The sequence below is a fragment of the Glycine max genome, chromosome 2 (assembly GCF_000004515.6).
Source record: "Glycine max cultivar Williams 82 chromosome 2, Glycine_max_v4.0, whole genome shotgun sequence".
Lineage (NCBI taxonomy): Eukaryota > Viridiplantae > Streptophyta > Magnoliopsida > Fabales > Fabaceae > Glycine > Glycine max.
Genome location: NC_016089.4, coordinates 48,319,873 through 48,344,114, shown reverse-complemented (window position 1 = coordinate 48,344,114; position 24,242 = coordinate 48,319,873). Strand labels below are relative to the sequence as shown.

The 24,242-nt window shown below is 33.9% G+C and overlaps 2 protein-coding genes across 8 annotated transcripts; one reads left to right on the top strand and one right to left on the bottom strand.

Moving 5' to 3' along the window:
- Positions 1-2,972: 2,972 nt before the first annotated feature.
- Positions 2,973-7,374, bottom strand: LOC100816582 (BTB/POZ domain and ankyrin repeat-containing protein NPR1). Of its 3 annotated transcripts, none has more exons than XM_006575576.4 (5): positions 6,961-7,374; positions 6,040-6,869; positions 4,751-5,504; positions 4,248-4,445; positions 2,973-3,519 (listed from the first exon to the last, which is right to left on the bottom strand). In XM_006575576.4, exons 2-5 carry the CDS (start codon positions 6,583-6,585, stop codon positions 3,245-3,247), a joined length of 1,773 nt encoding a protein of 590 aa, XP_006575639.1. In that variant the 5' UTR covers positions 6,586-6,869; positions 6,961-7,374; the 3' UTR covers positions 2,973-3,244. The 3 variants fall into 3 exon arrangements, with proteins under 3 accessions (XP_006575639.1, XP_006575640.1, XP_003519533.1); XM_006575577.4 differs by having other exon boundaries at positions 6,976-7,365; XM_003519485.5 differs by having other exon boundaries at positions 6,040-7,374.
- Positions 7,375-18,172: 10,798 nt separating this feature from the next.
- Positions 18,173-24,223, top strand: LOC100815525 (TLC domain-containing protein 4-B). Of its 5 annotated transcripts, none has more exons than XM_006575575.4 (10): positions 18,173-18,453; positions 19,717-19,920; positions 20,048-20,136; positions 20,228-20,366; positions 21,745-21,819; positions 21,996-22,117; positions 22,192-22,267; positions 22,415-22,474; positions 23,465-23,547; positions 23,839-23,981. In XM_006575575.4, exons 2-9 carry the CDS (start codon positions 19,804-19,806, stop codon positions 23,513-23,515), a joined length of 729 nt encoding a protein of 242 aa, XP_006575638.1. In that variant the 5' UTR covers positions 18,173-18,453; positions 19,717-19,803; the 3' UTR covers positions 23,516-23,547; positions 23,839-23,981. The 5 variants fall into 5 exon arrangements, with proteins under 5 accessions (XP_006575638.1, XP_006575637.1, XP_040865344.1 ...); XM_014770394.3 differs by having other exon boundaries at positions 18,174-18,453; positions 23,855-24,073; XM_006575574.4 differs by lacking the exon at positions 23,465-23,547 and having other exon boundaries at positions 23,855-24,223.
- The last annotated feature ends 19 nt before the right edge of the window (positions 24,224-24,242 follow it).

The following is a 24,242-nucleotide window of genomic DNA, read 5'->3' as shown; positions in this document are numbered from 1 at the left end:
TGGCACCTCCCTTAACACAACAAAATCAAGATTTTGTTATGTAACTTTTCAACATCAAAACAAAATCTTGATTCTATTGTGTAACTTTTTTCTAATACGTATACCAACTGTATTAAATATAGATGTGTTCTCAACCGTTTATATTGTTGATGCGATCTTAAACGTTGGTTTGGTATGGGTCACAAGAGAACAATAAATTCATAATGCAAATAACAGTAGGAGTTTGATGCAACTCAATACTTGCTTAATATTCACCATATTGTTTAAATCATGGAGAATGTATCTGTTGTTGTATTTTGCGATGGTGATATTATTTCATCAACTAAAGGGATATTGTTTGAATGTCTTTTTGGTCCTAAAGTCGTCACAATAAGTGAGGACATGTCGCTCGATGCCTTACGGAAAACCATCGGAGGTTGTAGAATTTTACTTGATCTTTTTTTATTGTCGGTGTGAAGCTTAAATACACTAATGATGTGGAAAAAATGTTTTTTTTTTTTATCTTTTCAAAATTTCGGAACAAAGGTTTGATTGAGTTGAATGTAACTTCTGACCGATTTCTAGATGAAATCCTTATCCTATCGCGCAAACTAAAGAAACCAAGATTTGCTGATAAGATCATTGCTCTAATGCATGATAAATCTGTGTAGTCATATCTTTATTTTTATAAAAATCATATGATGTTTTTTTATTTTATTTTAAGAAAAGTTTGTATTATCTGTGTTTGTTTAGTTGTTGATGCTTATTTTATTAATCAATTAAAGAGACCGTTGTTGTTACTATTAGGTGTGTGTTGTTTAAACAATTGACCAACACAAAAAAAGTAAATTAAGCATAATATAAATATGTCAAAACAAAAAAAATTGTGCATGCTACATCAAAAGTTAATAATAATTATAATAATACAAAAAAAATCATCTGCTTTTGTCACCCTTCTTGAGGCTGCCTTCTTCCTTTGCTTATCTAGGTTGAACCCAACTTTGAAGCTCTCTTGCAACAATTACAAAGCTTGTTGTATGGTCTAATGATGACTCATGCCTTTTGGCATAGTTCTGAGATCCAGCAAGCTCTGTCGAATGTTTGACATCATCTAGAATCGATCCTACAAGAGCAATTTTACTTATTTACTATTTGTGAAGTGACAATTTAGGGGAAAAAATGAACAAAATCAATTTTGATTTACCTAGCAAAAATAGTTTCGACCTAGTACATAGTTTGTTAGTGGTTAGCCAAACAATAGCTATACTGAGATAGGCGATAAATGCATAAGAAAACATGATGGTTATCTGTCCACTAGCAGAATGACATAGGGGTGAAAAACCTTGTAAACCTAATATAGCTAGTTAGGGGTGCAAGCTTAAGGACCCCTAGGTGGCATAGCATCAACACCCTCTTCGGAAGATAAGGCCACATGTCAACCCCACAAGGGTTGAGGTTATGGAGAAGGAAGGGTTAGGGGGTGGGAGGAGGAAGAGGAACTATGGAGAAGAAGGAGATGAAGGGTTGGGGAAGAAGAAGAAGAAAAGAGAAATGAAGTGGGTGGGTGATGGGGTGGGGGGATTTTTTTGAAATGGGGGCAAAAGGGATTTTTCACAATTGGGTAGGAGCCAGGAGCAAATTGGGAAAGGGCCAATAGTATCTCCCTCAAGTTAATGTGCGTGGTGAGCTTAAGAGGACATCCTTTTTTTGGGGGGCTTTCTACCACTTACTTTTGCTTAGACATGGCAATGGGGCGGAACGAGGACGGGTATTGTCTCCCCAATCCCTGATCCCAACTCCCTAACATGTCCCCATACCCGTACCCTGAGGGTTAAAATTTATTATCTCATCCCCGTACCCGTTGGGTATCAAATATCCCCGACCCCGTCCCGTACCCGATTCAAATTAGAAAAATAATTTTTTTTGTAAAGAAAATATTAAAAATTTGATTTTAGAAAAAATAAATTGATTGTTAAACATTTATTTTTAATTACTTATATATCAGTAAATTTATTATAACACATGTGTCTACAAAAATCGTTAAGAAAAAAATGTTAAATTATGTAAAAATTCTAAAATAAAATTAACTAGTAATAAAAATTATAGGCCTTTTGATTAAATTATGCAAAAATTCTAAAAATTAAGTGGCGGGGCGGGTCCAGGTTCGGGGTCGGGGTGGAACCCATACCCGACTTTTGATTATCGGGGAAAATTCAAACCTGAATCCATAACTGGTCAACTCGGGTATTACCCGTCAAGGTCGGGACTGATTTAGACGGGTACCGATTTTCTTGCCATGTCTACATCTATTTTGTTGGGCTTTCTACCAACAAGTTTCTTGATTCTTGACCGTAGCCCAGTAGCAATACGAATAAAAAAGTTAAGAAAAGGAAGAAAAAAAAATGAAGAAAGTGACTCAGAGGATTAAAATAAGGGAAAAAAAATTAAAAATATTGAGACACCCTCCGTGAGTTGTGCTGGAATCCATTAATCCTTTAATATATAAATAGTTTATGGCTTGATGTCTGATAACATAATCCCACGTGTCTTGTTGAAAAGGCAAAAAATGTAATTTCACCTTCTAAATTGGTTGGTTGACGAGTAACATCACAGTTATCATTTCATTACAATTTACAAATAATGACTTTAACAGTAAAGGTGATATTCATCCCACTAATCCTTTTAGATGCCCGATATATTATTTTGTTTTATAGTAATATATCAATTCTAAAAATAAATAAAAAATCTAAACAACACTCAACCAGCTTCACTATAGCAATAAGTCCACATCAAACCTTCCATTACTTTGTTGAAGACAAGGGTGACTCCTTGCAACTGAAACAAGAGTTTAGTATTTATATGTTTTCAATATATACAATTATTTTGGTGTACAACGGACATACAATTTTGCAAGGATAATCAATTAGAAATGACTTTTAAATAGTCTTGCATGTCATCTTTAAAGTAATTATTACAGGAGGTGAGATTTTCAATTATATAACAATCTAGGATCATATAACAAAGTAAAAAATACACACTTTTGGGTCTTGGAAAAGGAACAAAGATATTACTAAGCCAATTCGTCTTCCATTCTTTCCTTCTTCTCTTCTCTTGGTCCAACAACTATAAGAAACTAAATCAAGCTAGTAAAAATCTCCCATGTTCATCAGCAAAAACCCCTAATTTAACAGAACATCTTATTTGCCAAATATGTCACTGCTTCTACTTGCAAGTTGCAACACTCTACTCTAGAAGAACATGGGCTTCATTTTCTCCTCACTCTATGGTTAAGACCTTCCCTACGAGTTGAGGAAGATGAGGAAGACACCGTAGATGAAAAACCAGAATGGTTATTTTCAGCCATATCCTTGTGAAATGCCTTCTGCACATCATCTTTAAGTTCCATGAAGCGTGCTTTCTTGATTCTCTGCTCGTCTTCACTGCCCTTCTCTAGGAAGAAAACATCTGGCATATCGTCATCTTCCAGAAACTTATCAAGCACTTCAGAGCAATGGGGAAAGAAGCGCCTACCATTCTCAACTGTACACAATTCAGAAAGCATTCACAGAGTTTTAGTAACAACATTAAACCACCATCATTCTTTTTCCTCTACAATTGCAAGTTACACTAAATTCATTTCCATTTGTGTTAAGTTATAAAGTACTACAATTGCATGGTTAACTCTATCATAAGAAGGAAAAAAATGAGTTCCATTTGATATCTTATTTGGTACGCTATGATATGGTCTACTTAGATTATGAGAAACAATATTTTGTTTCGGGTTTTTCCTTTTAACTTCACTAGCACACTAGAATTCATTAAGTTTAGATCCTAGACATGCTTTTAAGGAAAAATAAGTAGTGTTCAATGCTCCTTTTTCTGATTGGACAACTAATCCTATAACAGTATAACTTGTCTCTTATCCGTCTGATTTGGTCTTATAAGACTCTTGTACATGAGTTAGAGTATCCCTTGTACCCTGTTTTTAAATAAACTTTGCTTATATAAAATAAAATAAGAGTACTACAAGTGATAAAAAGTTTCTTTATTAATTAGTAGTTACTACACTCCATCTGTGTAAGTGGTCACTTTTATTTTTTCTTTTTTTCTTGGCATCGGGTAATTCTGAGATTTTCACAATTTTGGAATGTTCCAACCAAGGCAACATACAAGCAAGCTTGATTTGGTGTTAATAGAACAAGTCATATCCACATTCCACAGATGCATAACCTCTATAGGATGCTATTTCAAAATTGTCTTGGACATACCTGTTTTCATAAGGGCATGTAATCTTAACTGAAGTTTTCTGGTATGAGCAGAGGGAGATTCATTTAGATCTACTTGTTTCAGGTTGCCATTTGTGCCCTTCAAAGCCGATGAGTTTGCGTACATCGACGATGAATCTGCTTCAGCATTCTCAATGGCTACCCTAGCCTCAGCAGGAAAAAACAGCCGAGCAAATGCAACTGCAACATATGGAGCATTTTAATTAGATGATGTCCATAGACTTCCAAATTTAAAAGCATCATGCAACTATAGTTTTGTTGGGATTATGATGCATGCATATTCCTAAAGTAAAATAACAGCTTGTTGGCATTAACTATGTATTTGTAATTAATAAGTTACCATTATAACAGTAATTAGGAGGATTTGATTGTGCACAGATATTTATTGCAGATTTTTACCCTTTCAACTTTCCAGCTCAACCAGTAAAAGGTCCAAAACCCAATATGCATAGAAACAAAGTGACCTAGACAAGAGAAAGCCCTACCTCTATCTTCAAGGTAATCCAGTCTCATGTGCAAATCATTGGCTGTTAGCTGTGATGAAACAGACATATTCACAGTCATAGAATTTCTTCTCATCTCCCTCTCCAGGACATCAACACAGAGCCTGTCCTTGTTAGATTCCTTACACTGGACTGTTTGCTCTTGATAATCCTTGTATCTCGTCAACCTCTGACAAATTGCAAGAGCAGTTTGTCCATCTGGAGTGGTATCTGATGCACACGCCCCTTTATTCAGTAGTGCTACCAAAATGGATGGATCCTTTCGCCTTGCAGCCACATGAAGAACTGTGTATCCTCGGGAATTTCTACGAAGAATATCAGCCATGCCTAGACTAAGAACTTCTTGAATAACCTTAGAATCGCTATAGGCACAAGCATAGTGCAGGGCATGTGCATCATCTAGAGTGACACTAGACTCATTTAGAAGAAGCTTCAGTAGCTCAACATCATCAGAGTCCAATGCCTTGTGGATTCTCCTTATACTCTTTTCATTCAAGGACTCCACTTCCATTGCATTAGGTGTGGATTCTGGCTGAAATGGGAGTCGGAGCAATTTGATTTCAGTCACAACTTCACGAGGGAGCTCTTTTTCCAAAGATGTGTTGTCAAAGTCAGACCTTGCTACTCTACGAATGCACTGAGAGAGAAGCTGGTCTAGTTGGCAGTTGAAAGCAGCCATAAGAATAGGAATGACATCTTCCACAAGAGCCTTCTCAACAAAATTTAGGAGATGCCGCTGCATCAGTGAAGAGATATTTACATTAGATTTGTTAAGCAAAAGATAGCTGTCTTTTTTTTTTTTTTTGTAATAATAGAGAAGCATAGAAGTAACGGAGAATGTAATATAGGATGACTAAATATCATCTTCAAGATATATGTTAGAAGTTAAAAGCAGCAGTGGAAAATCAGAAGAGCTTAGTGGACAAAGGTACATAGTGTAGTCACAAGTGTGCATGTGTGTGTGCAGGTAGGCTAGGTGTACATCTATTTCAAAATTTGTTCACTAGGAGCATAGATAAAGTGTTGAACACATTCCAAAAGGCACACATGTAAATTGGAAATAATTTCCAAAAACTTGCCAAAAGTACAACAATTATCTGCTTTTAGTCTTAGGTAAACATTGGGATAACTGGTAGTATTTCTATGTTATTCAGACCAGAATGATTGTGTGGAATTGCTCGGAATTTGTCACATTTCCTCTTTACATGCAAAAATAGTAATAAGATAAAGGAAGAAGAACTAGAAATGACACAATAAAAAACACAATATACCTGAAAAAGTAAAACCAGCTCTTTCATCTGAAAAGTGGCAGAAGCATACATCAGCTCTAAGGCATAATTGATAGCAGGGCGGCATGCATCATGGGTACATGTTTCATCGACACATGTTGTCACTTCTGTTGGTGAAGCCTTTAACCTTCCAGTATACAAATAGTACAAGAACACTTGGAAAGCTTCATATCCAACTGTGCCATAAGGCACCAAATCTGACATGAGATACCTTGGCTTTCCTTCCTTGCCTGATCCATCAGTCCCTTTCTTAAAAAGCTCATGGAAAAACAGACTACGCGACGCCAATATACAGCGATGAATACCCACAGGGATGTCTTCAACAAGAATCTCAGCATCACTATAATCATACTCAGTCTCAATCAATAGCTTCTCAAGGCTTCCACTGAGCTTATTCAGACTCAAAATTTCAATATTTGCCCCATGCTCATTGCTGGTGGAGGAAGACACGTTGTGATTACTAGAACCATGTGAAAGGCGAGATGATACAAAACTCAAGGATGATGATGAATCATTTGAGTTATCCATGACCCCAAATATACAAGATTCCAATTGAGTCAAACGACTGTTTGACTTAATTTAGAAGCAAAAGAAGAAATTAAACCCCTTTAAGTACCCATCTCAATTGAAAAGCTAGCTGACATAATCGATTACTAAACAAACTAAGCCCAAATTAAATAAGCAAAATTGAGAAAGGTCACTGTTTCCCCAACCACAAGACCAAAGTCACTTGCAAGTCAAGCAACAAAACTCAGATTCCCAGAAGCAAAAACTGAGATGATTTTTCATCTGGGGATGGCCCATCAAATAAACTGAGGCATGAGAACAAAAAAGTTTGAACTTTTAGCACTTAACTAACATGGGAAAGACGTGAAGAGCAAAAGAAGAATAAATATTACATACAGGGTGTTATGTTACCCTTTGAGTTAAGAGGGAAGATGAACTCAACAGCAGCTTGAGAGAATGAACCAGAGGGAAATCTTGAGTAAGAGACACTTGGAAGAGGCTTCAAAACGCTGCAAAAAAAAGAGAGAAAGAAACAGAAAACTGAAGAAGATGGCTAGTTTGCCATATATTCTAGAGTGCTTAAGGGTCTCTAAGTCATTTGAACCAGAGAAAGGAAGACATGGAATGGAAAGAGAGAAAAAAACCAACGACCAAAGGTTGACCAAAAAATGGGAAGAGAAGATAATAGGGATAAAAACAGAGAGAGATGATGCTCGGTAACCGAGACTACCTGTGTTCCTGAAAGGGAAAGAAAACGCGAACTACACGTTGATTGTTCTGTCTTTTTATTATTCTCTCTCAAATTTCTCTTGTCTGGTTAGCATGACCCAAGGTTTTAATATATAAATAAATATTGTGACCATGTCAAGTACTAGTATACAGTGCTAGTTTTCATGTTTATTAGCAGGACTATAAATGCATATAAAAACATGTGATTAAAATTTTAAAATAGATCAATCATGCTATTATTGTGCTTATTCTTAAGTATGATCAGGCCTCCCAGATTAATTATTTTAGACCCATATCTTGTTGTAATTTGTTATACAAGATTATGTCTAAAATTCTGGTCAACCGCATAGCCCTAATGCTTGAGACTAATATTGAGGAAACTCAAACTGTCTTCATTAAGAACAGAAAGATGATGGACAACATCTTTCTAGTTCAAGAGATTTTGTGCAAATATGCACGGAAAAGATCCTCTCCGATATGTCTCCTGAAAATTGACTTGCATAAAGCTTATGATTTCATTTCCTGGGAATTCTTGGATTGGATGCTTAAGTCCATTGGCTTCCCAGCTCAGTTTTGTACTTGGATCATGGAATGTGTTTCTTCCACTTCCTTTAGTGTGGCAGTCAATGGATCCATTTATGGCCACTTCAAAGGGCAGCGGGGTCTTAAACAAGGGGATCATCTCTCCCCTTATCTGTTTGTGCTTTGTTTGGAGTACTTTTCCAGAGATATGAGCAGCCTCAAGGATAATGTCAATTTTAAATTTCATCCCAACTATGTAGGTATTCAACTATCTCATTTGGCTTTTGCAGATGATATTATGTTTCTATCTAGAGGAGATATCCCTTCTGTGTCAACTATGTTTGCCAAGCTTCAGCACTTCTGTAGGGTTTCAAGGCTTTCCATCAGCTCTGATAAATCTGTCATATCCTCAGCCGATATTAGGTCTCATGAGCTTTCTCATATTCAGCAGCTTACTGGATTTAGCTTGGGTGGCTTCCCTTTTAGATACTTGGGTGCTCCCCTTTTATCATCTAGATTAAATGTATGTCACTATACTCCCTTGCTTTCCAAGATTACTGGCCTGATTCAGGGATGGAGCAGGAAGTCTTTATCTTATGCAGGTAAGCTAGAGTTGATCAGAGTAGTTATTCAAGGAATTGTGAATTTCTGGATGGAGATTTTTCCTTTGCCTCAACCTTGCGTTTCTTTCCCGTATCCTGTGAGACTTTCATTGTAAGAAAGATTCTCTATGAGTTCGGTGGGTTCACCATTACTATTTCAGAGGGAGCGATGTGTGAAATTACAATATTTCTTCATCAGATTCAGTTCTGATAAAGAAAATCATTCAGATAAGGGACTTTATTATTTCCAAAGAGCTAAGTACGGAAGAGGTCAAAAAAAGGATTCAATCTTAGAGCACCAATGAACAATTGTTTATTGGTAAAGTCTATTAATACATTAGAGGTGTCAAGCCTACTGTTAGTTGGTGTTCTGTTATATGGAATCCAACAATTTCCCCTAAGATGTCTTTCATTATATGGCTTGCTAAAAGGAACCGGTTGCTTACTCTTGACAAAGCTACTTTTTTTAACAAGGGTTCCCTCTGCCCTTTATGTTCAAATGAGGCTGAGTCAAATGCTCATTTGTTCTTTTCTTGCAGGAAATCTCTCCAAGTTTGGGCTCACATTCGTGATTTGGCTCATTTCCGCATGCGTTTCACTTATTTGCAGCGCATTACTGACTCTTTAATTAGGGGCAGATCCACATCAGGTGTTCAAGGAAAATTTCGTTGTCTGGCTATAGCAATTACAGTTTACTGCATCTAGCTGTCTAGGAACAAGCTGATTTTTGAAAATGATCAATTTTTTATAATAGATGTTATTAGCAAGATTAAGTTTCTTATGTATAGACAAACGCACCTGTTGCATTTGTTTTAACATCTTGATATAGACCTTCTTATATTAGGGAGACTTTTGATTTTCTCTAACTGCGGGTTATGTCCCGTTTATTGTTGTATCATTTTGGGTTTAATATAATTTACATTTTTCCCAAAAAAAAGAGGAGGAAAAAGTGGCTAGGAAATTTAAGCATAAAAAGTTAGTACATTAGTGAATGACTTGACTCTCTTTCTATTAATCTCTCACATATCTTTGTTTGTTCAAGTAGTTCATATTCAAAACGACAAATTTATGTATTTTTTGTGTTATTTATTTATTAGAATTGGAGTTTTATTTCAATCATTTATGTTAGCATGTGTTAACATTTTTTAAAATTGAAGTTTTATTTCAATCATTTATAATCTTATTTAATGAAAAATTTATTTATAATGAAATTTTAATTGAAAACAACACTTAAGTATGTTTTTCATAAAAATACATGTGAGTTGGATTTTAAAAGTTCATCAAGTTTAGTATGTCTAATTATTTATTAAACTGCATTTGAATTTTATCATATTCAAGATGCTACTCCGCCTCCTCTTAATAAGATGAAAATGTTGTGATAGTTTCTTTGTTTTTTTTTACCAATTTTCTAATGCAGTACACCTGCAACCAGACGCAAAGGATTGGGTTGAACATAAACGGCATTTATCTTTTTTCTCCTTTCGGCAAATGGTGCTATATTCCGAGGTATGAGAGTGCGAAATTATAGAAACAAAGTTTGAAAAGAAAGATGCGACAGAATATTGAAATATTGGGTGCAGAAGGTTTTTTTCGTTGTGTATAATGCACAAAAGAAAATTTACATGTTGTTGTAAGTTTTTTGGGTATTAATAATTATTTAATGCTAAATATTTTAATGATTCAACAGAGAGTGACTGTTTTGCCATTAACCAATTGAAAAGATGTTATTATCCTTTATTTTACTTGATGACTGTTTTGTTCACTTTGAAATAGAATCATTCTGAATTAATGACATTTAAGATCGACAGATACCATGGATTTGAAAGGGTGAGTTTCGGTGTTGGTTGATTGTGTGTGGTGGTCGAAAGCCTTGGATAGTAAAAGCATGTACTTTGGCCTTTGGGTCTCCTATGTGCTAATTGCATCTTGTGCTAATTGCATCTTCCTTATGATTTTCCCTTTTTTTCATTTGTTATTGTTTGAAATATTGATATAGACGCAAATTTCATTCATTAAGCACCCTAGCTTGGGCTTGAAATTAATATTGTATTGGCCAAAATAGGAAATCGCTCTGCTAAAGGGATAGTAAAATTTTAGTTACTGCTACACGTATTGACGTTTTTCACTTGGCATAGTATTTGTAGTCATGTAGGCATTATCAACTTTCTCAAAGCAAGTGGGTCCAACGTAAATTTGTTTGTTTTATGACGGATAAAGATTTCGGTGCAGTTCTACGTTCCAGATCATCCTAAAATGAACGTGCTAAATTGCTAATAACAATTTCAAAAATGAATATTAAAAATTGCAGATTCTCCAACACACAAGGAACACATTTAATTCCTTGCAGATGCCATCGTTCGATCGATTGGAATTTAGGTGTATCATATTCTAGGAGCATTATTTCAGTTTTCACATTAACTTTTTTTTTTTTTACAATATTTAATCATTATTGATCGTACAAAATCTAGACATATGTCAAACATATTTGATATATCCTTGAAGGCTTTAACTAAATTCGAATCTTGGTTCTTAAAATTGAGATAATTTCTAAGTTTAGTTTTTTTATGAATATTGTTTTATTCTTCCTTTTATATATAGTTTTCCTACGTTTATGAACATTCATGTAACGCGTAAAGTACTTATTTTTCATAAATTTTCTGTCGCTGCTGTCACTTTTCATACCACTAATATAATTAAGGTGGTTGGTATGGATTTTTCTGAAGAATAAAAAAGAAATGGCGCACCATCATCCTCAAGTTTTCTTAATTATCATTTGAAACAAATAAAAGCACATTTAGTATTTTGATAACTTAAAATATGTGGTATATGAGTTCTTATAATTTCATCACAAATAAATAAAAAATTAAACTAATGATAGAAATTAATTGGAATAGATGCATAAAGTGAAAACCAGAGAAACAAATGCGGGTATGGTGAAAGAAGACATCAATTTCAATTGTTCTTTTGTTTGGTATTTAGAGGAAATGATGAATAAAAAGAACGTGAAATTCACTGTTAATCTGTTATAATAATCTGTCCATTTTGGAAGAGAGGAAGGAGGAGAAAAAGGATAACTAAAATTCTTTTTACTTTTTATATTTATTTTCTTTATTAAGAACATTTATATATTCATTTTATTTTTTTCTTTACTTTTTACATAATTAAGGAAGAGAAAAAAAATCATCTTTTAACTTCTTTCCTATCAAATAATTTACAAAATCATAAATTTTCCAAATTTTTTTTTCTTCCCTCACTTTCGTATTTGATTTCATTTTCTTTTGTTTCTTCTATGGACTAAACATGTGCTAAAGATAATTAGTTCCTAAAGAATAAGTTTTAATCTCAACAAGATATCTAGCAAGTGACCGACCAATCAAATATTTTGTATAAAAAATGGTAAAAAAACAATAAACAAATAGTATAAGGGAGTAGAATTTAACAAGCAGAATTTATGTTTACAATCCTATCGTATATATATGCTAGCAGAGCGATCTTAGAAGAAAGAAGATATTATCAGAAGGAACGATGAAAGCCACGTGGCTAAATCAGAGTTGGCTTAGCAGCGTGAGCGAAGATGAAGTCCAGCGCAGCGGAACACATCTCTTCCAAAGGAAGATTGGCGGTTGTATCCACCACGAGCTTGGGCACGTCACCCACGTCGTACTCCGTGCACCCTCCGTACCCTTCCAGAAGGGTCTCCAGTTCCTCCCACGTGCCAGGCTTGTGTCCACCTCCACCTCCACCGCGCGCCTCCAGCCTCCGACGCCACTCGCGGTGGTTGCCGGGCCTGCACTCGATGACGAGGAGGCGGGCGGAGGCGGAGGCGGCGAGGTGAAGGAGGCGATCGAGGTGGGCGCGGCGGGAGAGCGGGGAGTCGAGGAGGACGCTGAGGCCGAGGCGGAGCTGCGTGGAGGCGATGTGCCAGATGGCGTCGTATGAGAGGTCGTTGAGGAGTGTGGCGGGTGAGGTTAGCAGCAAGGGTTGGGTGCAATCTTTGACATCGTCTTTGTCTAACAGAGGGATTCGGAGAGATGAGGCTATGGACTTTGCCAACGTGCTTTTCCCGCTGCCTGGGTGTCCCTTCATCGCTATTATCACTGCTGACTCTAATTTTGCCATTTCTTCCTTCACACACACCAATTCCATCATTTTTATGCTTATCCTCCTCTTTCTATTTCTTCTATTTTGTACCTAAGAATTAGCTAGCTAATCAAGGGGAAGGGATTCACTTGGTAAGTAAACAAGTTTTAATTTTTTAATCCCTAGAAATTAAATTAAAGATAAGTAGACTTAGATTTCCTCCGTCTTACGATCTACAATTTAAGATAACTATTTAACCTCCTCCTAAACATCTCTTCTAAAAAACAAAATAAAAATAAATTAAATCGAGTTTTTTCTCTTAAAATTAATTTATGCATTCCAGCTTTGAAAGAAACTAACTAATTAAAGTATCTTACCTAAACCTGTTTTATGTTTGTTCCATAGGTCTATCATCTCACTCACCTAGTTAAGTTTCGTGATTTTGGAAGTGCAAAATTTCTGCTATTTTGACTTAAATTCTTCTTGTACATGTCATTACACTTTTTGTATGATACCATGTTCATGGTAAAATACTAAAGCCATATGCTATCTACCTACCTATATTGAGAGCTTAGAATTAAAAAAGCTAAGATATGTTTACAAGTGTAATTCTAAAGAAAAAAAAATGTGATGATAACACTTCTATTAATAGTCATTAGAAAGTCAGCATTGCTATAAATTTGGGAATTGCATTATTCTCTTTTCCTAGTATTAGGTAGAAGTTGGAAGTAAAAGGAATTTAACTTAGTTTTTTTTTAACTTAGTTGGTAAACTAAGGTGTCCGAGTGATTTCTGTATAAATTTTTAATATTATCTTCTATTTTTATGAATAAAAAAATATTAGAAGTTATCACAATAATAAATAATAGATTAATTATAAATTTGATAGAAATACTTTCCAAATACAAGACTAAATATATTGTGCTGGCAAAGTTTTTTATAATTACACTTTATATCATTTGTCTCTTAGAAACAAATATCGTTCGATTGAATTCTCATACCGTCTTTACTTCTTTTATGATGATAATTATTAATTTTATTTTTAAATAAGTTTTTGTTAACTCTTTGACAAATCTACTAATTCATCCAAGTAATATTTTAAAATGATATGATCGAATATCGAGTTCATAAAAACTTTGATTGTTCTCAGAGTTTGTATATGTCTAATTTTAAAGAATTGATTAATTAAATTCGATATTGGTCGAATAATGATACGAAAATGTAAAATTTAACATAAATAAAAATAATTAAGCAGAACACAACATCAAAGAGATAGAACACACACACTCGGGATGAGCTGTCGGTTGAAGCACTATTACAGAATGTGTTGGGACTAAGCTTACTGAAACTACTCTTAATGCAACATTAAGAATCTTCCACTATTTAAAGTTATTTTGATTATTACCTTTATCCACTAACTTACCCTAACCATAATCCCTCATTTGAAAGAGTCTAAATTACCTCATTTCACATTTAATCCCTTAAGAGCTACATCAAATAATTTGCTTTTTTAAGAATAAAAATGCATAAACAAGACTAAATGATATCATTATATTTCTAGACATGAATTATTTAGATGTTCATTTCACGTTCTTAGGAGATAAACAATAATATCAAAATAATATTAAATAAATAGTTAAAAACAAATATCGTTTGTTTGGAATCCCATATCATCTTTAAGTCTTTTAACTTCTTTTATGATAGTAATTATTAATTTTATTTTTTAAAATAGATTTTTACTTGAGTTAGGGTCCTACGAGTGTTTTTCAAACTCTAACAAACTTAGTATATAACTTTAATTAATTGTGTATGTAAGAGTGTTTTTCAAATGTTCACAACAACAAACATGACATGCGTTAAAGCACGTGTACTATAGTAGTCTAAGTTGGTATAGTGCAGGGCACAATATTTTATCTGATGCCATAAATAAATCATAAATTTTTTTGTTGGTATAAGGCAGCCAGCTAATAAAATGCAGAGTGAATATCTACTTGTGCTCTTTAGTCTGTTGTTGGAGAAGTATTTGTATTCTAAAGTCTAAACTTCGAAATATGTTAAATGTTATAGATAATTTGGTTCCTAACATTAATGTTTTGGGAGACTCTGGTGTGCCTCAAACTTCCATCTCCGGGTTCCCATTTAAGAAACATTCAAATTTTGTGGAAAATGTCAAGTTGGCTAAAAGGATATGGGGCTTGATCATGTGAAAGCATCTTTTGTCTTCGCTACCCATGTGCTTATCAATTTCAAGAGAGCAAAGTGGGAATCCAGAATAGAGGCTGGCAAGAAGTGAGATTGATCTCACGAAATCTCTTTTTCAGTGCTTGTAAAATGTCCAGCTTTAATGTTGTTTGCAAGCATCTTCTGTGGCATGCTAAAGCATGTGCAGGGGACTAATTACTGTAGTATATTTCTATCAAATCAAATTTCATTGAATTGTGTTAGCATTTAATTAAGCTCTTCTGGTATATAATTATGTTGTTCAAGTTTACCTTACCATATGGCTGATACTACCAAAATTGAAACTAATGAAAAATCATTGAATAAGCAATAACAAATATATTTGAGGTTTAGACATTTTATGGATTATGTGCCTCGCGTTAATTTGATCTTTATTAATTATTATTAGAGAGAATGTTATCTGTATTGGATTGTTGTTCTATAGCAAATGTGAAACTGTTCTTGCCCATCCTTCATATATAATTAACAGGAATATATGCTCCCCAAGCTCCAAATAGGAGAAAACCTTGATTTGATTAATTAATGCTGATGATGTACATTAATGACTTGGATACTATTGTATGTTGTTGCTGAAGTAAAAAAATTAAGTGGAGTACGTGATTGAATTCTCTGAGGCATGACGGTCACTGATTAATAAGGTTTATCTACAGTATTTCACACCTCCCAAGATGCAACAAGAACGTCTTAACCCACACCTCCTATGATGCAACAAGAACACCTTAACGGGGAACTAGCAAAGAAAAACCAAGAGTAAAGAAAGAAAGAGATTAATAGAAACAAAGAGAAAAGACAAAACAATTGTTTCATCACCTTTTAAAATCACTTTCAAATACAGTTAGCCAATCTTTTTTATCACCAATTATAAGTCTATAATTGTGATTGTCTCTCTCTTAATTTTCACTTTTATTGACATTAATAGGAAATATAATTGATTGCTTAATTGTAAAAGATTTGAATTTCAAATTTTGAAATTTAAATATCATAACTTTTATTGTATATTTAATTAAATCTTTTAAAAAGATTCTTTTTAAATAAATATTAAAATTACAACATTGTCTTGGTGCCTCTTGGACTTGATGCTAAGCGACTGACTAATGGACTGGTCTTCACTTTGTTTAGTTACAATTTTTGTTTCTGAAATGGATTTTTGAGTTGGTTTTGACTCCAAACAAAGGTTTTGAGGAACAATCTTGGAGTGCCTCAACCTTCCATCAAGCATTCTTTAAAAGGACCCGATTATGAATGGGACAAAACTTGAAGATCCTAATTAGCGCAATTAGAATTAAAAATCTAAAATTACACAATCAGAATATCAGAAGAATAAAAATATAATTTTTCTTAGATTCGCAGTGACGAAATTTTGAAAGAGTCTGTTCAAGAATGGTTAATGTATGAGTTCCTTCATGATATACAGGAAGTATCGCATGCAGGCTGTTGTTTATAACACCAATTTTTTTGACTTCATTTCATTGCTAACTTTGACTTTAGGTGATAAGCTTGTAGTTTTGAAGACCGGGGTTCCGCTTGAAGTGGCAGATTTGAAACATTCTTTTATATCACATATATATAGAATAGAATGATGACTTTACAATGTCAACGTGAAATTAACTTTATTCATGCAAACTTTGTGTACAAATAATAATAAAAAGCGTGACATGAGGGTTTTTTTTTTATGTCGTGTAGACTAAATTACCATGAGCATCGATCATTATTCCTTGGTTCACATGATAAGGTAATTGATTTATCATTTTATTATGTATAGCAATAGCAAATACCTTGCATAAGCACGACGTATTGTCACCTTGGAAGCATGAAATTAACTCCTGTCCCTTCACAACCCTCGTTTTCTTCCAACAGCAACAACAGATTCCCCCATTTTCCGCAACTTTCAAGAGTTTTCTGCACTCAGCACCCTGTTGCATCCGTTTCCATATCATTAACCAATGCCAGCATAACTCTAGTTTTTTTAGTTTCAGTCACACATATCTCACTTTCAACAACGGTTGGTTACTGAATAGTAAATAAAATCTTTAACCAATAATTCAGTGCTAGACTGGAAAAATTGTAATTTTATACTGATAATTGATCAAAATTAAATTCTTATAGTAGTACGTACCTTAAAACAGATCAGTAGCTGTCAGTTTATTCAATTAATCAAGAACTGGCTTCTTAATTTAAGTTGATATTAAACTCGAAAAATCTTTGAAGCGAATCTATCATATTTCGTTTTATTATTTAAAAAATGAAAATATCTCCAAACCAGCCCTATTATAAATAAGACTAATTTTGTACCCAATATCTTCTTATTAATTCTCCCCACATTTTATTAAATGCTAAATGTATTTTTTTAAAGTTAAATGCTTATGCAACGAGAATCTCATATTATTGTTTAAATTACTTTAAAATAATTATTTTAAAAATTAACAAACTTATCATATATGATAAAAATTATGATTAAATAAATGTGTAAAACTTTATACACTAGGGTAAGAAGAAAAAAAAAGTGATTTTTTTTTTTTTTGTTTTATATCCATATTTATGGAAATAAAATTCATGTCATGATTTAAAAAATGAACAAAAACATATGATCCTTTCCTGAATAGACGCTTTCATGGACAAATCAAAAATGATTTTTCAACCTCAATTCAATATGAAAAAACTTACAAAACAATACCATTTTGATAAATAAAATTCAAGCCAACTTCTATTAGTTCAGGCAGAAGGTAAGGGAGAGTGACGATTCATCGAAAATGTTATAATTTGAATACTCATAAGTCGGATACCATTGATGTCCAATAGCTTTGATAGGAATGACGGGATCTACTAGTATCTCGTCCATTGAGTATAACAGAGCAAATGATGATATAGCAATGAACATCGGGATGATACCTATGGTCGACTCACCCCTGACCTGCCCTCATCGCCCCTTAACCTGAATCAGATGCGCTGCACTACTAGCGCGTAATCTTTTTTCTCTTTCTTTGTGTGAAAAATAAATGTGTTTAACACCTAAAAAAATATTTAATGTTTTCTTCATTAAATAAATGATTGAATAATTATCAATTTTTAAAATTTTAAAAATATTTTTATTTATTGATAATCACCAAAATTATGACCCTTAATTTTCCAACCCTGATATATTTTCACAAATTTAATTCTTTTGGATATGGATACTAATTTTCTGACCTGGACTTCTCACATTTGTTTTTATTTATTGAAAGCTAAAAACATGGAATTGAAAGTTGGAACCAGCATAATAAATGAGATGGATTTACTTTAATTGAAAAAAGATCTAGTCCATTTGACACATAATAATTGAAATGATTAAGGAAAGCGATTGGATAATGGGTTAGCAACTAGTTGGAACTATTTTTCTTTTCATTTTGTTTATTATTATTTTTTTTAAAAAAAGAAGGAGAAGAAGAATTGAGAAAGTGTATAAAAGACGCGGGGTGCCAACCATATTTTTTCTTCCTATCTGCCATCTTCCTCCTTAGCCTCACCCCTTCCAATCCCAATCCAAATCCAATCCAAACATGTTAGGGTTTTCAGTGTTCCAATGTCTCCTTCCCATTTGTTCAATCAACGCAACTCATGCAGCATGATTCCACTACCTTCACCGTTCTCGACTCCAAATTTCCTTCCAAACGCACTCACCAACCAGCCGATCGCGTTTCTTCCCTTCGCCAAAGACACGCCAGTTCGCCCTTCTTCGGTACTTCACTCCGTTCCTTTTTGTCTTCACTGCTGCTAAAGCTTAAACGATTCGGCTATTTTTTATTTTATTATATTTTTAGTTCGTGAAGAGATTTTACTCTCTGAAGTGTGGTGTGATTTTTTTTTTTTATTTGTTTGTTGCTGTTGCTGAACTTACGCCAGTGATTTCTATGTGTGGAAAAAGTACAAATAGTTGGTTCTTTGAAGATCCTGCTAGGATTTCAAATCCCACTTGATCAAGTGGTTGCAATTATATTAACCGTTGGGTGCTGGTTGGTGGGGAAATTAGAACCCTATCTGAACTGCATGTTGTTGAAGTTCAACTCTTAAATGATTTAAGATTCTCCCCATTTTTTATTTTTTACTGTCTTTTGTCAGCTTCACATTAATTTTAGTAGTTACGAATATTCAAGAGTAGTAACTTATTTGATTTTCAGGCGAGTGATATTTAGAGTGGTAACTGGTTAGGTTGGTATTAATGAATAAACCGTTGATTAGTGGTATTTAGGTCTAAAGAGTATTTGTATATCATTTTTCTCTTACCCTCTCCGGATTGATAATTTATGTCCTGTAAGTATTAATAATTGAATTTAGCATATGTTGGTTTGGTTGGTGGATCTGGGGTAATGTTGTTAGTTGTTGCTATTAACATTGCTTGACAGAAACATTTGGAAATTGGAATGGACCTTTGGGAGTTTTGGGTGAAACTTGGGTATGTATGTGCAAGGATATGAAGCATTTCTTGTCTTGTTGATTGATTTCAGAGGTTTTGGATGGAGTAAAGAGGAGTGTTATGGCAATTCGATTTGTATGCGAACAAATGTTTTGGTGTCTTTGTTGGATTCTGAATGTTTGGATTTTCTGTTGGATGTTCTTACCTTTTAGAGTTGATTTGGCATAAGATTGCTTTCAATTAGAGATATTAGCACAGTTTTATTTAATTCTGGATGTGACTATCCTTTTCTGCAAGGAGGATACTCTATCCTCCAAATTCCTCGTATTTCTTCTTTCCTTATATATGAACATTTTGGCTTGTCCATAAGAAAGTTTTGATTAGTTATCTAATGTCCTTGTCCCTTTTGGCACACAATAGACATTTACTGATGTTATGTTCTTCCCCTCAATTCATGTAACTTCTTTTATAGTTATTGTTATCCTTAACTCATGAGTCATATTCATAGAGAAACCAAATTAGGATTCATCTTTGGCTTTTAGTTTTTGAAACATCTTGTCATAAAACTTGTATTTATTCATATAACAGGAGACAAGTGTAAAGGCTGAAAGGCTGTAAAATCTTCGAAGGATTTCTCATTCAAGGGGTGGTGTTGCAAAGTTGGCTTCTAAAGAAATGGTGAAATTCAAATCTTACCAGAACCAGGCTAATTTGTTCTTGAAGGAATATTTGTTAGCAGACCCTTTGATTCCATATACTTCTATAATTGGTGGTATTTTTGCTTGCAAGATGGTATGTTGTATTAAATTTTATTGTCATTCTATTTTCTAAAGTATTTCACCTGACTTGAGAGCTTTAAGGTTACTGCTATTTATTATTTTTATTTTACATTTATCTCTAAATATTTCCTGTTTTCCAGGTCTATGATCTTACTCAGCTTTTTAGCACTGTTCACTTTAAGAGCTATTCCAGCCTCACTAGAATCCAACGCGTTGAGTGGAATAACCGGTGAGTCGATGTTTTCATTTGGTGGAATGTTTCTTAATTTGTTTCTGACAAGATAAGTATGTTTATGATTTTTTTCCTATTATTTATGCAGTTCTATGTCAACAATTCATGCTATTTTCATAACAACTATATCGTTGTACTTGGTGTTTTGCTCAAATCTATATTCTGACAACCAGTTGTCCGAACTTATTACATTTCGAAGCTCTTCATCATCTACCTTTGCTCTGGGGGTAAGAATGATGTGAACTCTTTTCAATTTGTTTCCCTTTTGTCTTCCTAGGTCACCTTTATGATAAACAATAATGAATAACCACATATAGTTGTCTCTCTTCACCGTGGAGGACATGTCATTAAATCTGGTCATCTAACCAATAGAATGAAGGGATGGATCATTGAGTTCATTTTTATTTCAATCTATGACTCTGCCAAGTGGGGTTAGTTATTATTAGCAACATAGCATCATCTTGATCACTGACTTTTTGCCATTGATATTATCGTGAATGCCATGATGTAGTGGAGTTCCAAAAAGTATGAGGTAATATATGTAAGATTTATTTTGAAGATTTTGGTGGGCTTTTCATGTTTTGACATTTTAATGATGAAGATGTTGTACGTTGAGTCTGAATCCCTAGATATACCGGAAGTTAAATTTGGAGGACACCCGTGCCTTGTTATGAAAGCAAGACAGACAGACCTAGAGGAAAACATAGGCTGCCAGGGTAAAAGAGAAATTATATTTTCAGAAAATCATTGATGAGTAAGCATATACGATAAGCCAGTAGGTAATGTTAACTTGCATGAAGTAGAGGATTGTCTTTTGTAGTGCATGAAGTGATAATGGAATCCAGCATGGGAATTTAAGGTTTTAAGAATGTTTCTAAGAAGCCACAACTAGGAAGGTTTTTTGTATAATGATCAAGTATGCAAACACCCAAGACTTGATCAGTAGGATACTGGTGATGAAATGCTATTTGCCTTCAGCTGCATTTAACTTGCTGCTTGATTTTCATAATTTGTTTTTTTATTCTGAAAGATTTGCTGAAGAAAGAAAAACAAGATAATCCCATGTTTTACATTGTCCACCTTTTTAACTTTAAAGCATGCTGCAATTGCTCTTCAGATCTGTATACTTCCTTGAGTAATGTAAACTGTTTGATAACTAAAATACATAAATGACATTTTTTTACTAGCGTGAACCACATGTTGATTGAGAATGTTTGATTAATGCAATTGGCATAATGGTTGGATCCTGGATTGAATAAGTTAGACCGAAATGTTATCAACATTTCTTTATGTGTGCGTAACTATGTTGTCTGAGCATGTTAACAAATAATATTGACATAATATATTAACTAAATCGCTCTTCTCATTTTTCTTAGTATCTACTATCTATATCTTCTGCCAATCTCTATTTAGTAATTCATTCTTTATGTTGCTAGTAATGATTTACATCAAATTTGAACTTTGTATTGCCTTAATTTCCCTGATGCATCCAATGATAACAAAGAATATATATCTTATGTTTATAGATCATATTATGAGCTGCAACACATTTTTGTTTTTATCTGGTCATGAAATTTGTATTATGTTTTAATTTCAATGTGACAGGTGTCTGTCGGTTACTTCATCGCTGACCTTGGGATGATATTTTGGTTTTTTCCTTCTCTTGGTGGATATGAGTATGTAAGGATCATATCTTTTGACTTGCATAGTTTAAACCAACCTAACCTTGTTCATCTGAACTCATTCAATTTTTAGATATTCCACTTGATTATGGCAAGAGTTTGATTTCCTTCCTTGTTCACTCTATTTGGTTGTAAATATGGATTTAACATGACTTCATAATAACATTGATTTAGGTGATTCATCATTTGCTTTCTTTAGTAGCAGTATCATTTTCAATGTTGACTGGGGAGGGTCAGCTATACACATACATGGTCCTGATCTCTGAGACAACTACTCCTGGGATCAACTTGAGATGGTAATCTTGCACTTAAATATGCACTCTATAGGTCATGTAATTTATTTATTAATGCACATATTGTGTTTGTGAAGGTATCTTGATGCAGCTGGAATGAAGAAGTCAAATGCTTATCTCATCAATGGGGTTGTAATATTCATTGCTTGGCTGGTGGGTCAAGTCATTGCAGTTTGAAATATATTGTCACTCATTTATTGTGTTATTTGTGGAATCATTGTGAATTGCATATCATGTTGACCATATAGAAATCTCATCCTTGCCATCTTAGACATGCTAACTGAAATGGTCTTTCTCCAGGTTGCCAGAATACTTTTGTTCGTTTACATGTTTTACCATGTCTACCTGCACTTTGACCAGGTAATAGCTACTGACTGAATTTAAGAATTGTCTGGTATGTGGTGCTTTGCTGCAAGCAGATCTTAATATTGAATTTTTGGCCTTTTAAGATGTAATAATGTTTTGTTTCCAACAAGATCACTTTCTGAACTTGCATGTATGTGTTTGGGTGGGAGGGGGAGGGGAGTTTTTGTGTGCAAGGATCAGCGTTTAGTGTGGTAGTCTGTCCATTTACACTTGTACATACATACATACCATTACCTCTACATAATAAGACTGAATTGGTAGAACTTGTTCCAATAAATTTACAATTTGACACCCTTGTTTGCTAAGCTAAATGTTGTCATAGTAGATCCATCATGTCAACTACTTAGTCATGAAATGTTCATATATGAAGATTGTTAAAAATACACCTATATGTGATAGGGATTAGGGAGTGGTTTATTATGGGGTATGAGAGTCGTGAATAATGGCTGTTGCATTTACGTGCATAGTCAAGAGGACTGTAATGTCTTCTCTTTTGTAATAAATGTTTAAGTCTTGCTTGGCAATCTGAAAAATGGTTTATTTCTTTCTAATTTCTGGTCAAGCAAAGTCTACTTCATAAAGCTTAGGATCTCACGTCATTGTTCAATTATTCAACAGATTGAACAGATGCACGTGTTTGGACAAATGCTAGTCATTGTTGTGCCACTGGCGCTATCAGTTATGAACTTGATTTGGTTTTCCAAAATCATCAAAGGGTTGAGGAAGACGTTGGCGAAGAGACAGTGAAAATTCTGCTTAGTGATATTCATTTAGAAAAAATGATTTACAGGTCAATGATGTGTAGTGAAAGATGTAACAGAACAGAAACAAATTGTTTGGATCCCCTGTGGATCCGAACTTGTACAAAGATGTTTATTCTGCCTTTTTTCTTCCTGGCCATTTATTAGTTTAATTTTAATATATTGCTCAATGCAAAGTATTTTGTTCCATCTGTTTGGCAAGAGAAATTATTATATGTTTCAGGAATATGATGTGTCCATGATTGCGGTCAATCTTCATGGGATATATAACTAATCTTCACGTCACGCAAGATCATGGACACCACGGTAAATTTAGACCATACAATAATTTAATTTCTAATTTGTCGAGGAATTTGAACAAATGTAGTATTATACTATGTGATAGCAACTAGCAAGTGTACTATGCAATGATGGATAATGAATATTCAAATAAGTACATGATAATTGTTATGTATATGTAATTTGTATATTTAAATCACCTAATTTTTTACTTTCTTCTCTTTTAACGCTTCTTTTTTAGTTAAAAAGTTAGGAATTTAGATTTTGCCGAGTTTTTATTCAATGGATGTTAAAGTTAGTTAATTTATAGTGTTTTAGTTATATTTTTTTGTAGAAAGTGACACAGCAGCAAAAGGCCTGGAAGATGGTTGAAGAACTGGAACAGCACGTTCAACGTGACAGCACCCACTCAGTGCAAGAAGTCAACTTGGAAGCCAACTGTCACATGCAGGCGCTCTGAGCCTACATTTGGCGGCTTAGTGTGTGGTCACCTAAGTTAACTGGACTTTGTATATGCGTTGAGTGCGCACATGTCGACTTGGCACACAGTCAATGTCAAAAAACATGATTGTGTAACGTTTTGAAGATAAAAAGAGTGGGACCATTGTGCCATTACGTTTTACCCGTTGTTAAGAGTTTGACAATCAAACACTCTTGATGTAATGATTCTTACTATCCATTCAATGTTATTTCAATATTATTATTTCTTTTCTAAGTTATTG

Excerpts from the sequence above, each read along its gene's own strand:
- LOC100816582 (XM_003519485.5), bottom strand. The coding sequence starts at position 6,585 with ATGGATAACTCAAATGATTCATCATCATCCTTGAGTTTTGTATCATCT. Across the intron at positions 5,505-6,039 it reads AGCTGGTTTTACTTTTTCAG|CGGCATCTCCTAAATTTTGT; the intron begins GTATATTGTGTT and ends TCACTGATGCAG. Across the intron at positions 3,520-4,247 it reads ACATGCCCTTATGAAAACAG|TTGAGAATGGTAGGCGCTTC; the intron begins GTATGTCCAAGA and ends AATTGTGTACAG.
- LOC100815525 (XM_041009407.1), top strand. The coding sequence starts at position 19,804 with ATGGTGAAATTCAAATCTTACCAGAACCAGGCTAATTTGTTCTTGAAG. Across the intron at positions 20,367-21,744 it reads CATCTACCTTTGCTCTGGGG|GTGTCTGTCGGTTACTTCAT; the intron begins GTAAGAATGATG and ends TCAATGTGACAG. Across the intron at positions 22,268-22,414 it reads TAATATTCATTGCTTGGCTG|GTTGCCAGAATACTTTTGTT; the intron begins GTGGGTCAAGTC and ends GTCTTTCTCCAG.